Here is a 17,714-nt window from a genome sequence, read left to right on the forward strand (position 1 = left end):
AGCTACATCTTGATGAAATCGCTAATAAACGTGAACTCTAGTACTGGTGAATAAAACTCAAAATATCATGACCAAATATTAGATGCGAGGTCTGCAAGGTAACTTTACAATTTATATTCGAATTTTAAACAATTAACGCTACAAATTTGAATTTAGAATTTTAAACAAGCTCACTGACCAGCAATTTCGGAACTAAAGTTTTTCAATAGAAAGGAGGATGGGTCAATTAGTTATTTTAGATTACAAAATTAGCGCATCAAAAAAATCAAAGTGCATAGAAAAAAAGTCTCCTGAGTCATAATAAAATTGATGTCTCTTGGGTCACCAGAAAAGTCACCAGGGATAACGATGACCCAAAACACATTTAAAAGAAAATGTAAATTTTGTGTACTACCTACGAACATTTTTCAATAAACTATGTTTTTATAACATATTAGACCCAGGATAGATCTAATACCTCTTTTCGTACCCCGGATAAAATGGTCGGCGACTAAAAAAGTAACTGAAACGTTACGTTATTAGGTTCACGATGCCGCGTTGTACCCTTGCCTTCGTTGCGATATGTTTGGTAAGTCTGGAGACTTAAAAATGAGCCATGATTTTGGGACATACTAACAAATATTTTTTTGAATATATATAAATTTTAGCGGACTTCAATAATTTACCAGTTAAATTAGATGCAAATACCTTTTTAGTTAATCGTTAATATGATATATTAGTAGCAGTAAAACACTTTATTGTACAAAAAGACACATAAAACATGAAAAAACACATCCTTCGTATATGGTAGAATATATTTTTCACACTTATAAGTAAAAACCAAAACCGATACGCGATTGGGATACATTCTTTTTGTATGGGATACAAAAAAAATCTCCTGGGTCACCAAGAAAAATCGACATATTAAAATAATTCTGTTCGTTTTTAAGTTCTAGTCAGATTGGTTTTTTGGTTATTTGAGATAAATTACAATAACGCTTAGATTTGAAAAATATGATTTTCTATTTTGTTGCGACACGACCCGGGTAATAAAAATACTGCGAATTTGAACTTTTGTTTGTTGTCGTTGTAAAATGTATTAAAAAATTATGTAGGCACAATTGAAATTGAAAATTATCCAGAAAATGGGTGTTTCAAAAAGACACCCTGTATTCCTTACATACCTAAATAATCTCTTATTCAATAAAACATAATTACTAAACACTGTGATTTATTTCAAATAAATGCAAATCGATCGGATAAAAGATATTAATACCTACCTATACAATCAATACGAGTACAGTCAGCTGCAATAATATGTTACGCACCGAAGGCCGTTTTGCGGTAGATCGTGTTAGATCTTATTTGTAGAGCCATAAGAGCGTGTCACATATTTTTGCGGCCGTCGAAGAGTAACTTATTATTGCAGGTGACTGTACCTATGAAAAATTCGAGAGTTAAAAAGCATTTCAACCAAAGCATTTATAATAATAACGACTATGGACGCCTGCAACCCCAGGGGTATTGTAACCTCATAACAATAAGGTTGAAATTTGCATTTAGTGACCGCAAAGTCAGGTGAACGTAATCAAGTAAATCTGTTTTCATCATATTTTATCAAAAATAATCTCTTTTCTGTTCTTGTGCTATTTTCTTAACTTATATGCTATCTACGCTGCTGCTTCTATGCTGTTAACATCTTCCAAAAACAACAATAAATATTTAGGTTTATTAATTAATTATTTTATTGTTTGCTATTATGAACAAGTAACAACGCCATCTGTTTCTATTTTTTCCGAATATAAGTTTCTGACCGACCGCAGCGACCGCGTATAATGGTAGTTAACTTCTGTAACGTTAGATGGTGCTAAAAGGTCACACAAACTTCACGTGCGGCGCGAAGCGTTTCCATGTGTGCGTGTTAGCGGGGAGGGAAGAACTAGCGGGCGTGGTTTACAAAGCGCCAGACGCGGCTGCAGTAGGCCCTTAATAGTACATTGTGCAACATGGGGCGTAAGTTAAATATATAAATCGCTCCGGCAAGCCGTCGCGATTTAATTTACTCTCGTTTGCAATATTATTACGCCCCGAGTTACACACAATGTTTTTCATCACACTTGCGATACAAAAATGAAGTATAAAGACAAAAAACTGTAAATTATGGTACTAGAAACAGTAGAAACTTCATTACTCCCTAGGGAAAACGCTTTTTCTATTACTCCCGCTAAGCCTGCGTGCAATTCCACGTTTACTGAGCGAGTGTGATGAAAAAACTATTACTAGGTATTCATAAAAATTGCTATACGCTCCGCCACTGGTACGTATAGTGTTTTTTTTAAGCATTAGAAAAGGGCTAAGTACCTACCTACGCGATCTTGACGTGTCTTTTAATTGAAAAACGCTTTCTGAAAATCAATAACTATTACTTATGAAAGCATAAGGATGTAAATAATCATATATGATTCATAATTGTTACATATTTGCCGTGACTTATTTTTCAAAAGTGTTTTTCAATAAAAACACTTCAAGATGGTTTACCTTTTTTTCTAATACTAAAAAAATTACCTATGAGTGTAGGTGTATGTCCATCAAATGAATTAAACAACTGTTGTATGCTCGTCTAATTATTATCGTAAATAATGATTTAATGATGATATTTGGTAAGCAATGATGCATTCAAAGGCATCTGCAAAAACAATAAGTAGCATAACATCGGTACATAACTACAACTCCGTTTAAAAACCCTTCAATTGTGTACCCTATTGTGTTAAAACAAGGTGTAAATTTGAATGAGCGTTGAAATGCAGTTAATGCATTTATTGTATGCACACGACGTGTTTGTAACATGTGTTATAAACAGCGAAATGTTGATTTGCATATTTAAATGGGGCTTAATTTTCTGATGTAAACAATAATGTTTTTCTAGCTAGTTGGCGAATTGACAGAAAATTAAACAATTTTGTTCAAGAATGCTGAACTACACGTTATTAAGCACATAGGTTAAACTTATTAGGTAGGTTACTTATGTTATTATCTGACGTATTAAATAAAACATAAACATAAAATGCGAGTAACTCACTAAGTATTTTTCATTCGTAGCCGCTTGGCCCGCTTGACAAAGCCTGCGTTGCGAATTTCTTACATATCGATTTACATATCGATTCTAAATTAAATTAATTTAGTGAATATAAACTCTTTTCCCTCCTCTTATGATAGAAAGATCTCATGATTATGAGCAGCAATAACAAATAAAAAGTGTAGCAGGTATTATACAACCTGCAATGGCCCCTTTGCAATGGGGTTTAGATTCTGAATTAAGTGTGAATGGTATTAACACTTCCACCACAATGTTCCAGGTCAGTGGTTCCCAAAGTTGACTGAGCTCTGACCCACCTAACAAAAACTGTCAAACTCGGGACCCGCCTATTGTCGAAAATTCGGCCTCACACAGATATTAGGTACTGAAGGAAAGTAGTACTTTTTGCAGTTTCATCAAACAGGCAAGGATAGTTGCCAGCAACTGAGAGCTAGTTAGGGTTCCGTAGCCAAATGGCAAAAAACGGAACCCTTATAGATTCGTCATGTCTGTCTGTCTGTCCGTCTGTCTGTCCGTCCGTATGTCACAGCCACTTTTCTCCGAAACTATAAGAACTATACTGTTGAAACTTGGTAAGTAGATGTATTCTGTGAACCGCATTAAGATTTTCACACAAAAATAGAAAAAAAAAACAATAAATTTTTGGGGTTCCCCATACTTCGAACTGAAACTCAAAAATTTTTTTTTCATCAAACCCCATGGACGTGTGGGGTATCTATGGATAGGTCTTCAAAAATGATATTGAGGTTTCTAATATCATTTTTTTTCTAAACTGAATAGTTTGCGCGAGAGACACTTCCAAAGTGGTAAAATGGGGGCCCCTGTAACTTCTAAAATAAGAGAATAATAAAACTAAAAAAAATATATGATGTACATTACCATGTAAACTTCCACCGAAAATTGGTTTGAACGAGATCTAGTAAGTAGTTTTTTTTTAATACGTCATAAATCGCCTAAATACGGAACCCTTCATGGGCGAGTCCGACTCGCACTTGGCCGCTTTTTCCTTAAGGGGCTACCTGCGGTTTTCATCGATCTTTGACCAGTTTTGAGTCGTATCTCCTACTTTTGTACAACAGATAGAATTATAAGACAAACGGCTACCATTTCTTCAATCTTTTATCTCCATTCTTATCGACCGGATTTTGAAAGAAAGAAATGCTTATTTTTATAATGATTTTTTTAAACATTGTCTAAAAAATACTTTTTTCATATCTAGTTTGCTGTGAAGGATCTTAGATATACGAAATCTACATATTTGGGTTCGTCTTTGACGTCTCGAAAAGGGCATTTTGTTATTGGCAGGTCGTCTTATGTTTCAGACCCAGCTATCATGGTCGCATTTTTATCACTTGTCTTGCCATGCGTCACTTTCGCCATATTTGTTAGAACGTGACAGCCATGGTGACAAATGATAAAGAGCCAGCCATCTTAACCCTACAGGGCTCACTCAAATTTCGCTTGAGACCCATAGTTTGAGTAATGCTGTTCCAGGTGATTACGTGCGCTTGAGCAAAAGGAAACGGCGCGCATGCGCACGCAGCTCAGTTGAGCTGGGCGTGCATGTTTGATTGCTTAAGTAAAATAACCTTTACTTGAACGAGAAAAATTGCCAGTCAAATTTTAATCTCAGTATTTTCAGTATTAGAGAATATTAACACATTTAATATGTGTTAATCGCCCTTTGAAAGTTTTGCTTTATTACTTTACTGGAACTAAAGCGCATAAGCTCAAAGCCTCATTTAGATACTCTACAACAACGTTACTCACAAGCCATAGCCGTACCCATGAGTCTGTATCAAGCCAATCATCTTCGTTAACTACCTTTGTCCTTGTTGTACATTTTGCTGCATTTGTCACCCTTTTCACTCTCTCCTCTCATCTACTCAAAGGTTAACTGGAAGAGGTCCCTCAAAGGGACAAGTTCGCCTTTGTACTTCTTACTAAGTTTTTGTTATGTTTAATATGTATTTTTGTACAATAAAGAGTTTATTACTATAGTTCGTTTTTTTAGCATTAGGAATAAGGTAAACAATCTTGATGTGTCTTTTAATTGAAAAACACATTTTAAAATAAAGTTACGGCAAATATATAACAATTATGAATCTAATACGATCATTTATATTCTTCTGCTTTCATAAGTAAATTTCAAAAGTAATTACTGATTTTTAAAAAGCGTTTTTCAATTAAAAGACATGTCAAGATCGCTTACCTTCTTTCAAGTTCTTTCTAATGCTAAAAAAAACGAACTATATATATACTATTACTATCAGCTTGGATCTCAACCGTTTTTTTTTAACTGCAGACATGGAAGACGAGTGCTACCCGGCCATCCCCGCCAGCGCGTGGAGCCGGCGGCGCTCCAGCGACTCCCTGATGGAGGTGAAGGCCGAGCCCAAGTCGGAGCCCGAGTCGCCCGCCTCCTCCTGCCCCCCCTCGCCCACCCCGGGCACGCCCGTCACACACCTTGACTACGTTATTGACCACACAGTGAGTGTCTTTTGTTCTTTAATCCAACCACTACCAACCTACTAATCCAACCGCTAGTCCACCCTAAAGTCTATTTTTTTATTCTGTAGACTAAAATGACATTTCATAGTATGAAGATCATGTGTCATTTCATACTATGAACTGTCATTTTAGTCTACCGAATAAAAAATAGACTTTAGTGTTGTTTCACTAACGATGCACGCATTGAAGAATACCTCTACCTACACCATAATACCAACATAATAATATTATGGTGCAGGTAGGCTTCTAAAACGGTAGGTTGGTAAGTCAACTCTTTAGCATCACCGGCACGCCCGTCACTCACCTCGACTACGTTACTGACCACACAGTGAGTGTCTTTCGTTCTTTAATCCAATCCTAGCACTGACGAGACTGACTGACTTCAGCATCATCCCCGGCACACCCGTCACACACCTCGACTACGTTATTGACCACACAGTGGTCAGTGAGTGCAGAGTGTCTTTCGTTCTTTAATTCAATCCTAGCACTGACACGACTACTGACTTTAGCATCACCCCCGGCACGCCCGTCACACCTTCGTTCTTTAATCCAATCCTAGCGTTGCTGTTTCGCCAACGATGCGCGCACTGAAGATCAGCTCTATTGTTGGTATTAGGGCTGATTTAGACGGCGCGCGAACTCGCATGCGATTTTAGTTACATTGCGGACTGTTGGTTACGTCCAATTCAACCAACCGATCAAAACCCGCAATGTAATGAAACTCGCATGCGAGTTTTCGCATCGTCTAAATGAGTCCTGTGTTGGCTTCGACTCACAGCCTCAGCTCAAAATCGAAATGAAGCCACGGTTCCTGATGTTTTTGCGAGTACTCTCGGTACCATCAAGATCATAGTTTACAACCAATCATTATTTTTAACCGACTTCCAAATCTAAAAGGAGGAGGTTATCAATTCGGTTGTATGTTTTTTTTTTTTTTTATGTTTGTTACTCCATATCTCCGTCATTACTGGACCGATTTTGAATTTTTTTTTTTTGATTGTATGTATATGCATACAGATTGGTCCCGTTTTTGTCAAAACCCAGTTCTGATGATGGGATCCATGAGGAATCGAGGGAACTCCTCAAATCTTAAAGGCATACATATAGTGATTTTTGTGTTTTTATCAACAACTCAAGCATATACATTTAAAAAAGTGACATTTGATGAAGTGGAACTGCTGATGATGATCAGAACGGAACTCTTCAACGACGCATAGTACACGTTTGACGATTTGTCCTCTTCGTTATGTTTGTTAAGCAAGTTAAGTTTTTAAGCCACATTTTTGTCAAGCTCGAGTTCTGATGATGGGATCCATGAGGAATCGAGGGAACTCCTCAAATCTTAAAGGCATGCATATAGAGATTTTTGTATTTTCATCAAAAAATTAAGCATTTTCATTAAAAACTGTCGCATTCGATGCAGTGGAACTGCTGATGATGATCAGAACAGAACTCTTCAACGACGCATAGTACACGTTTGACGATTTGTCCTCTTCGTTATGTTTGTTAAGCAAGTTAAGTTTTTAAACCACATTTTTGTCAAGCTCGAGTTCTGATGATGGGATCCATGAGGAATCGAGGGAACTCCTCAAATCTTAAAGGCATGCATATAGAGATTTTTGTATTTTCATCAAAAAATTAAGCATTTTCATTAAAAACTGTCGCATTTGATGCAGTGGAACTGCTGATGATGATCATAACGGAACTCTTCAACGACGCATAGCTCGCATTTGGCAATTTGTCCTTTTCGTTATGTTTCTTAAGCAAGTTAGGTTTTTAGGCACATTTATGTCAATCTCAAGTCCTGAACATGGGATCCATGAGGAATCGAGAGAACTCCTCAAATCTTAAAGGCATACGTATAGAATTTTATATATTTTCATCAGAAAATCAAGCATTTACATTACAAACTGTGGCATTTGATGAAGCGGAACTGCTGATGATGATCAGAACAGAACTCTTCAACGACGCATAGTACACGTTTTGTGATTCTGAATTTCGATTTTGACTTGGACTGGGCCCCGGACTCCGGACTCGGACCCGTACTCGGACTCGGACCCGTACTGGGACTCGGACCCGTACTCGGACCTTGATCCGGAAAACCACTATGATACCTAAACTAAACAAACCACTATGATTACCATAAAATGTATACATATTAGTCCAGGGGTCGGACAAAAAGTGCGGATGACGTCAAACCACTTATAGGATGATTTCAAATAGTATTTTTGATTTTCATAAACAATTATCACTTATCATTTATCAACCTGTTTATTAAACGATATCGCCACTTGAAATGAGTAAGTACGTTTTTGACTGACACATTGTCAATCAGATGAACAATAAATTGACTTCGTTATTGTTTAGCTATTGTATCTTTACGATTATATTTAGCTAAAATTTATATTTACTAATGTATAAGAAAACGCTCTAAAATGTCATCTTTACTCGAATATTGTGGCAAGTTTCGTGAAATTTATTTTATTCACTACATCACCCTACCACCTGTATTATTAATTCCATGGATTTATTTACGATTATTTTGTTACTTCATTAATACTACTTTGTTACTACATGTCACACGGAAGTTTAAATACAAACTCAAACATCATCCTGTGTGCAAGATTACGTCATTTTTACGTCATCCGCACTTTTTGTCCGACCCCTGCATATTACCAAATAAAGTATAAGCGCCGTTAAGTGGGTCCAGGCTAGTAGTTAGAGAAGTCGGTTTTTTTCTATTAAAGATTATTATTACAACGAAGTAAAGTCTACTTACGTTTTCTTAAATGCGCACGAGTGAGAATAATCTTTATGACATTAGCATAAGAGTCAATTTGTCTTGATCGCATGTAAATATATTCCTCGTGTAGTGAATTAATTCATAAATTCATAAGACGGATTAATTAGCAACTAAAATACCCTAAATATAAGGTCACGATAGGTCAATCACCTCAAATCACGTGGCTACTTTCACCACGCGATTTTTCAGTACAGAGTACAGACCTGTTCATAAATATACATTAATTTTTTTGCTTATTACGACGGAGTAAGGTTCGTAATTATATACATATCTATGAGAGTTGGAAGGTAATTATCGAGGTTTTCTCAGAAAAGTTTGGAAATGAGAGCAGATCGCTGACGACATTTCGGTAACATAATAAGGTAGTTAAGGGTAGGTCACACAGGTGAAGAAACATGTATGTATGAAGAAGAAATATGTTTGTATGAAACTAGCGACCCGGGCGGCTTCGCACGGGTTCGTACACAAAACCTTAACAAATTATACACCTAAACCTTCCTCAAGAATCACTCTATTGATAGATGAAAACCGCATGAAAATCCGTTCAGTAGTTTTAGAGTTTATCGCGAACACACAAACAGACAAACGCGGCGGGGGACTTTGTTTTATAATAGACTAAATATCTGGATATAAGTATGTTTATAGTTTATGAACTTGCGAAACAGAAAAATAATCCTAGGTTACGGCTTTTTTATTGGCAAACTGATTTACAAGGACCTGTCCTAATCTTTATAAGTTTGATTGATGTTTGCCTATAAGAATAATAAATCCCAAGAAAATCTGAGTTTGAGAAACTGCGGTGCACCCAAGAAAATGTGGTGGATTACCATGGTTTAAGTTTATTAAGATTATAAAGATATATAACCTATCATTCATTAGTTCAAATTATTAAATTATTCATTATATTTGATCTGAAACAAATTGTTAATACGTACCGTAAAATGTGCATAATTCGCTCCAAAATTCGAATTAAAAAGATTGTTTTAGTTATTATAATCATAGAGAAATAAAGACAAGAGTACTCACTCCATACATCAGTTCAGACTATTAATTTCAGTGTCTACATCTAGCATCGAGTAGCGGAACTATCAGTACTGCTACTTGACAATAGATGTAGCACCGACCGGAAAGTCTTATGCTGTTGAGATAATGCTAGATGCTAATAGTCTTTTTGGTACTAAAACTGATGTATGGAGTGAGCACTCTATGTATTTTTTTCTCTATGTTATAATGTAGTAGTACTTACTCGTAGATATGTTGATATTGAATGTCGACGATCATGTTGTAACACTTAATGAGGTTGTGATATAGTTTTCGTTCAAAGAAACTGTTGAAGTGCCTACTTACAATTACCCAGTTGGGGAGGCATATTTTACGGTAATATTAATAAACATGTTTCCATTCCATTATACACTGTTTGTGTGACCTACGCTTAACTGTAAGTGTTCGAAATACGATTAACAAGCCCGCGACCTTTTCGTACAGAATTCCGTACTTAATTAAGGGTAGTTAACCGGAACGGTTCATTTGTGATGAACTCGACTAACCCCTTCCTTCGAGTTTTAAAGGGTTAACTAGGTTAGCTCCTTTAAATTAAATTAATTAAATTAAATAATCATTTATTTCAGATCATAACAATTCATAGAATTTGTTAGTTTATCTTAAGCTAAGTACCTACCTAATAATAGTGTTAGTATTTACATAATCACTAATTAACCTACAACTAAAACTTTAAGCATCCTATTCTGTACATTTGTTTCATTTTAAAATTTAACAACTTTTACAGGTTCTAATCGAATTGGTTGAATAAGAATTCTTGATAAATGTTTGTATCCTTAAAATACAATTACTTTTAAGCTGTTTTGCATATTTATTGCAAATATTATTAATTTATGCAATACTATTTAATTTTTATTTATTTTTATTTACTTGCTATTTGCAAAAATCTACTTTTTTTAAAGAGAAAATGTTATGATCGCTTTTGTATCGTCAATGCACAGTTACAATAAAATTTAATTAAAAGGAGTCAACAAAATAGAGAGAAATGTCAAAAAAAAACGCAGATAAAACAGGTTAGCATAAAAATATAAGTATGTGCGTGATAAATATGGAAAACATTAAGTATTTCTAAAAAAGCTTTTCATAGAAATCCTCTCAAGAAAGAATGTAAGTAGGTATTTCAATTAACCACACTCCTATATCGTTCCAGACGGGAACCATACACATGCCACAAGCCGTGCTGCAAAAAGTGGGTGCAGCAGGCGTGCCACAACTGTTGCTCAGTGCTGCACCAAGGCTCGCCACAACGCTCAACTCGAACAAGTTGTCTATCAAGGTCACATCCAGCTCAGGATCTGGTACGTACTTGAATTTTACACATGCTGCAAAATGCGGGCGCAGCGGGCGTGCCACAATTGTTGCTCAGTGCTGCAGTGTTGCACAAGTTGTTTATCAAGGTCACATCCAGCTCAGACGTACCTACTCGTATTTTAACTTTACGAGAGCAAAATACACGTGTTAGGTACTTTTAAAAATATATCCAATCCAAACAATTATACATAGATGTATTTGAAGAACATTCTCGATTTCTCCAAGATCCAAGAAAATATTTCTCCAAATTGACATAACTGGATCAGGCATGAGGGGTGGGGACAATGATATTATATAACCATAGATAGGTTATACTCATACTTGAGGAGCACAAAAAATACTTCCATGTTTATTTCTGTGCCTACGAAGAAATCTGTTATTTTTGATTAATTTTTTCATTCCATCCATCTTTGTCACATTCGTTGTTAAACATACGGTCGTTTCTTGCTCTTTCCGTGTGTGGGAGCTCGTGAGCACGTGCACATTTCTCGTTTGTCCAGCCGCGACTAAATGCAACTTGTCCAATTTGTCACAAGTTAAGCGCTTCAATTTTGGAACGCCTATAACCTATCTTGAGTTATATATCATTGGGTGGGGAGAAATGACCGAACGGGATAGCCTTATGTATAGGATCCCACTATGACACAATATTGACACTGGCGAATTGAAAACCTTTAAAATTTCGTGTCGTTTTGTAAATGTCGTTATCGTCTCCAGGCTTCCACCTCCCCCCGACGCCGCCGTCGTCGCTGTCGTCGTCGGACAGCGAGGGCGCGCGCTCGCCGGCGCGCGCGCACTCGCACGACGCGGCCGCGCCCGCGCCCGCGCCGCCGCGCCGCGCGCACCTCTACCTGTCGCACCACTCCCGCCAGCCCATCAACACGCCGCTCATCAGCACGCAACCGGTAACTTTCGACCGCATATACTTGGTCAACCAAATCTTGTCAGTAAAAAAAGGCGCGAAAATCAAATTTTCTATACGACGATATCACTTCGCGCCTACATTTTTCAAATTTGCCGCCTTTTTCTACTGACAAGATTTGGTTGACCATCTATATCAAGCAATTCTTGTCAGTAGAAAAAAAGCAAAGGAAAATCGCGGGTTAGCAACACCACAGAATAATAGTACATTACTGCAGAGGCCGTGAAGTGAGGGATTGCAGGACGAGATTGCGGAGTCGTAGACGAGGCCGGATAAAGCGAGTCTTGCAATCCCTGTTCCGGCCAAGGATTGTATAGTGCTTTATTCAAACAATGTAAGAAAATAGGTAAAAATGTAAATTGAACATTTTGTTTGAAAACTTCAATTTAAACGATTCTAAAATTAGTCCATACTAGTTTAAAGCAATGTGTTCTTGTCAATAGAATGGCAAGTTATAATTGTAAGAACGTTAAGCGATCAATAGATAGTATAAAATGGTTGTGCCAGTCTTGTGACATAGTAGCCTTACAGGAGACATGGCTCCTTCCTGACGAATTACCATACCTTAGCTGCATAGATGGTGATTTCTCCGCCACGGGTACCTCAGCGGTGGACACATCGGCCGGTATGTTGCGTGGTAGGCCGTACGGAGGAGTGGCGCTTCTGTGGCGGTCGAGCGTCTTTACTAACGTGAATGTGATACAGTGCGATAATCCGCGTATATGCGCTATCAAAGTGGAGTCAAAAGATAGGCAGTTTTTAGTGGTGAGTGTTTATATGCCCACGGACAACACGAGTAATCTTCCCGATTTCACAGACTGTCTAAGCGCGGTGAGTTCTTTAATAGACAATAATAATATTGACTCGGCATATATTTTGGGAGATTTTAACGCTCATCCTTCCGAACCTTTTTATAGTGAACTGATGAGTTTGTGTGACGAACAGAGATGGAGTTGTGTTGATGTGGAGAAATTAGGTTTGGACTCGGATACCTACACGTTTATTAGTGATGTGCACGGGTGTAGGAGGTGGTTGGACCATGCTGTAGTGACGGAATCTTGTTTAAGTTCTATTATCAAGGTGTATGTTAAGTATGATGTACAATGGTCGGACCATTTTCCCTTGATATTAGAGTGTCAGCTAGATGTACTAATGCCAAAAATAACTAGTCATAATCTTTTGGATAATAAGGTGTTATGGGGGGTTAGAAGTCAAGAACAAATTGATAGGTATAGGCAAGAATGTCATAATAAACTAAGACTCATTGACTTCCCGGCGGCCCTAAGGGAATGTTCCGATCATAAATGTCATAAATCTGAACATTTAAAAATAATTAATACCATGTATACTGACATCGTGTCTGCCTTGTGTGAATCTGCTGTAGCCAGTCGAATTGTAAGCAGGCGTAGGAAAAAAAAGCAGATAGTCGGCTGGAATAAGCACGTTAGCCAAGCCCATACTGATGCTCGTATAAAGTTCCAAACATGGATATTGCACGAAAAGCCCCCCTCAGGTACCGTATTCAATCAAATGTGTGAGAGTAGGAAGATTTTTAAGTCCCGATTAAGGTGGTGTCAAAACCACCAAGATCAGATCAAAATGGACATCTTAGCTGCTCATCATACAAGTCATGATTTTCGTGCGTTTTGGAAATGTACAGAGAAGTTAAATAGTAAACCTGGCCTTCCGGTGAGCGTGGGGGGGGTTAGTGACCCAAGAGGCATAGCTAATATTTTTAAAGATTGTTTTAAGGTTACGTCACCTTTAGGGCCGACTGCTGGGACGCTCGACGCTGAGAATCATGGTGACATATTGGGAACAAGTTTTACTGCGTCTGAAGTCAGACAAGTGATAAAATCTATATCAAAAGGAAAATCTCCGGGTCATGATGGTCTCAGCGTCGAGCACCTCCAGTTCGCGGGTCCCCACCTCGCAAGAACACTTGCTATGCTCTATACCCTCTGTGTAAGCCACTCATATTTACCGCCTGAGCTCATACGCACGGTAGTGGTGCCTATTGTGAAAAATAAGACGGGAGATCTGTCCAATACTAGTAACTACAGGCCGATATCCCTGGCCACTATCATAGCTAAAGTCTTTGACGGCATGCTGAACGCACGATTGCAACAACACCTGCAGCTGCATGACAACCAATTTGGGTTTCGGCCCGGACTTTCCACCGAAAGTGCCATCTTGTGTTTAAAGCATGTCGTCAGATACTACACAGATCGAGAAACTCCTATCTATGCCTGTTTCCTTGACCTGTCGAAGGCGTTTGACCTGGTTTCATACGATATCTTGTGGAAAAAACTCAAGGAAATTAATGTTCCGTGGGAGTTAATACAAATTTTCAAACACTGGTATGGAAATCAGGTCAACGCTGTTAGATGGGCAGGTACATACTCTGACTGGTATAGGCTGGAGTGCGGTGTTAGGCAGGGGGGGCTGACGTCACCCTCGCTTTTTAATGTGTATATTAACTCACTCATCGAGGAGCTTAGCGGTCAACATGTTGGCTGCCATGTGGACGACGTAGCCGTCAACAATATAAGTTACGCGGACGACATGGTCCTGCTGAGCGCCTCGGTGTGTGGGTTAAGGAAATTGCTGAGTACCTGTGAAAAGTATGCCTCAGATCATGGGTTGATATATAATGCAAATAAATCCGAATACATGGTTTTTGGCAAGGGGAATCAAGTGCCTAGTAGTGTGCCGGAGGTTAAATTATATGGTTCTCCACTAAAAAGAGTGCAGCAATTTAAATACTTGGGGCATATACTTACTCCGAGTCTTAAAGACGATAGTGATCTAGAAAGGGAGCGTAGGGCGCTGTCAGTGAGAGCCAATATGTTAGCCCGCAGGTTTGCTCGTTGCTCCAACGAAGTTAAAAAAACGCTTTTTAAAGCTTATTGCACATCTTTTTACACGAGCAGCCTGTGGGTAAACTACACTCGAAAAACGTACTCAGCCCTACGCGTACAATATAATAATGCGTTCAGGGTGCTGATGCGGCTGCCCCGCTTCTGCAGCGCATCAGGGATGTTTGCGGAGGCGAGAGTTGACTGCTTTTATGCAACAATTAGAAAGAAGTGCGCGTCCCTGGTGCGGAGAGTGCGGGATAGCCGCAACAGCATCCTGGCCATGATAGCGGATAGGATTGATTGTCCTTTTATACGGCATTGCTGCAGTTTGCACATCACTAACTATGCTCAAGTAGTCGAGTGATGTGCGCACTGTTGCAATGGAGTATGTATTTAGTTATTAATGTACAAATACCTTAGATATAAGAATACTAACGTAGACAATAAGTTAGATATTTATTATGTTACTAACCATGTATTATGAATCTTTGTTATTTGAAATAAATGATTATTGATTGATTGATTGAATTTCCTATTTAAGGCAAACGCTCCCATCATCTTCCTCGCGTCGTCCCGGCATTTTGCCACGGCTCATGGGAGCCTAGGGTCCGCTTGGCAACTAATCCCAAGAATTGGAGCTAGTTTTTACGAAAGCGACTGCCATCTGACCTTCCAACTCTGAGGATAAACTGGGCCCTTACTAGGAAACGCAAACGTAACGTTTAAGGCAAACGCTAATACATAAATATTTTGTGTCCGTTACAGAAAGGGTCAACGGGGCAACTGGTGCTAACAGAGGAAGAGAAACGCACACTCCTGGCGGAGGGCTACCCCGTGCCCACGCGTCTACCGCTCACCAAGGCCGAGGAGAAATCACTCAAGAAAATCAGGAGGAAAATCAAGAACAAGGTACAAACAATCAATATGTTATACCATAGAGAAAAAATACATATATTGCTCACTCCATACATCAGTTTTAGTGCCATAAAGACTATTAGCATCTAGCATCGAGTAGCGGAAGTGGAAAGATTTGCTGGCTATGGATGAGGTCTTGGTGGCTCAGATGGCAGAGCGCTGGAGTATCGATCCAGAGGCCGTGAGTTCAAGTCTCACCCAAGACAGTAATTTTTCCACTTTTAAATTTATACTAATAACATCGTCTAAAATTACCAAGGCAGAAAAGAAAATCAGAAGGAATAAATGGAACAAGGTGCAACCAATTTCTTTCCTAAGTAGTACTTAAATGAGTGATTCATGAGTGATTGATAGCAGAAATAGAGGATTACCGTGTTCAGCTTTAATCGGTGTAATTAAAGTTCTGTTAAAGGCAAATATTCGTTCTCTTTTACGTCTTTTGATAACATTTAATATAGTTCGTTTTTTTTAGCATTAGAAAGAACTTGCAAGAAGGGAAGCGATCTTGACATATCTTTTAATTGAAAAACGCTTTTTAAAAATTAAAAACTATTACTTATGAAAGCAGTAGAATATTAATGATCGTATTAGATTCATAATTGTTACATATTTGCCGTAACTTATTTTTAAAATGTGTTTTTCAATTAAAAGACACATCAAGATTGTTTACCTTATTTCTAATGCTAAAAAAACGAACTATATTAAGTATGTATCTGGTAGACCGAGCTTTGCTCGGAAAACAAAAAAAAACTCAAAAATGCGTGTTTTCCCAGAGATAAAACCTAGCTAGATCGATTTTTCGCCCCCGGAAACCCCCATATAGCAAACTTCATTGAAATCGTTAGAGCCGTTCCCGAGATCCCCGTAATTTATATATGTCACCGTAAAATTGAAACACTCGTCATATTATAATCTCGCTAGTTACATTATGAACTGACGGTAGGGAGATTATAATCTAACCTAACCTAACCTACGTTAGATTATAAACTAACGGGTTCACAATCTTACGGTGTCATATACATATAAATAAATAAATATACAAGAATTGCTCGTTTAAATATATCTTATAATAAGATATATTGATGCTGAATACCAAATCTCATTTTCTGGTGAAAACTTCTTCATCACAATCATTGTCTATGAATTTATGCCGCCATTTACCATTATTATTTGCTCTTGGTTTAAAGACGTAGTTAAACACCGCTCCTTTGTTTTTCAGATATCAGCACAAGAGAGCAGACGCAAAAAGAAGGAATACATGGACCAACTAGAGAGGAAGGTCGAAATTCTCGTCTCAGAGAACTCGGACTACAGAAAAAGGGTAGACACCCTGGAGCAGAAAAACGCGAGTCTCCAAAGCCAACTGGCCGCTCTTCAGGCGCTCGTGACGCGGAATGTGCGCAAGTGACGTCACTGTGAAGAGTGTGACGTCACTGTGAAGAGTGTGACGTCACTGTGAAGAGTGTGACGTGACGCTACGCTTTCCCTAAGGCCTGCTATAGTCTGAATTTATACTGTTACGGTATTGGTCATAGATTATGAGAGGTGACGAATATCTTTTGATGGCTCAGCTTTAGTTCAAACGGCATTCTTAAAGATTCATATTGACCGTCTGGTTCTTAAAGGCGTTTCTTTTAATAGGGACTTGGCCGTCAGTTAAGTTTCGCTTTTATAAGACGCTACTTACTAGTAATTTCTGTCCTAAATTTCCTTTTAAAAATCAACTATTCTATCTAAGTTATTTTATAAACAGATTTATTTAATTTTTCGTCAACGCTCAAGCATGATTATTGATATAAATTAATCAAAAGATACTTGTCATTTCTCGAGGTTGTAGGTAAATTATTTGGCTACGCCGAGTCGTAATATCAGTCATAATATATATCTTTGTGTACTCAAAGTTCAAAAATATATCGAATTTTGATGTCTTGTCTTGTAAATTACCTAGTAAACCAGGTTAACAATCATAACTTAGGTATTAAAAAATTTGGTGAATTTCATTCTAATGTACCTAAACGTCGACCGGAAAGCCAATTTTTGACAATGTATGTATATTTGGAAGTATTTACATATACTAGGAGACTAAAGGGAACTTTTAGTGTTTCAATGGTTGCTCACTATATTTTTTAGTGTTCCGTACAAAACTTTGTTTACGGAACACTTATTAGTAATAGGTTTTTGTGGTGCTGGAACCTTATTCCTGCAGTTTTTACTGCAAAGTGCCACACTAGATATTTATTTTTGCAATTGCACTGT

The 17,714-nt window shown here is 37.9% G+C and overlaps 1 protein-coding gene and 2 long non-coding RNA genes across 3 annotated transcripts in view; 2 read left to right on the top strand and 1 right to left on the bottom strand.

Annotated features, from left to right (window-relative positions):
• The window catches only part of LOC134662856 (uncharacterized), a 256,695-nt gene extending 251,022 nt beyond the window's left edge, over positions 1-5,673 (bottom strand). Inside the window, exon 1 of the long non-coding RNA XR_010098088.1 lies at positions 5,629-5,673. This is a non-coding gene — a long non-coding RNA (uncharacterized LOC134662856). The remainder of the gene's footprint in view (positions 1-5,628) is intronic.
• Positions 1-17,030, top strand: part of LOC134662790 (cyclic AMP response element-binding protein A) — a 184,296-nt gene extending 167,266 nt beyond the window's left edge. Inside the window, exons 3-7 of the mRNA XM_063519092.1 lie at positions 5,382-5,566; positions 10,600-10,747; positions 11,478-11,665; positions 15,309-15,452; positions 16,678-17,030. Coding sequence (XP_063375162.1) covers positions 5,382-5,566; positions 10,600-10,747; positions 11,478-11,665; positions 15,309-15,452; positions 16,678-16,866 — 854 coding nt within the window. The 3' untranslated portion in view covers positions 16,867-17,030. The remainder of the gene's footprint in view (positions 1-5,381; positions 5,567-10,599; positions 10,748-11,477; positions 11,666-15,308; positions 15,453-16,677) is intronic.
• A 437-nt stretch (positions 17,031-17,467) lies between these two features.
• Positions 17,468-17,714, top strand: LOC134662981 (uncharacterized). The gene is made up of 2 exons (XR_010098113.1): positions 17,468-17,587; positions 17,627-17,714. It is a non-coding gene; the product is annotated as an uncharacterized LOC134662981 (long non-coding RNA).

The sequence above is a fragment of the Cydia amplana genome, chromosome 3, assembly GCF_948474715.1.
Source record: "Cydia amplana chromosome 3, ilCydAmpl1.1, whole genome shotgun sequence".
NCBI classification, from domain to species: Eukaryota; Metazoa; Arthropoda; class Insecta; order Lepidoptera; family Tortricidae; genus Cydia; species Cydia amplana.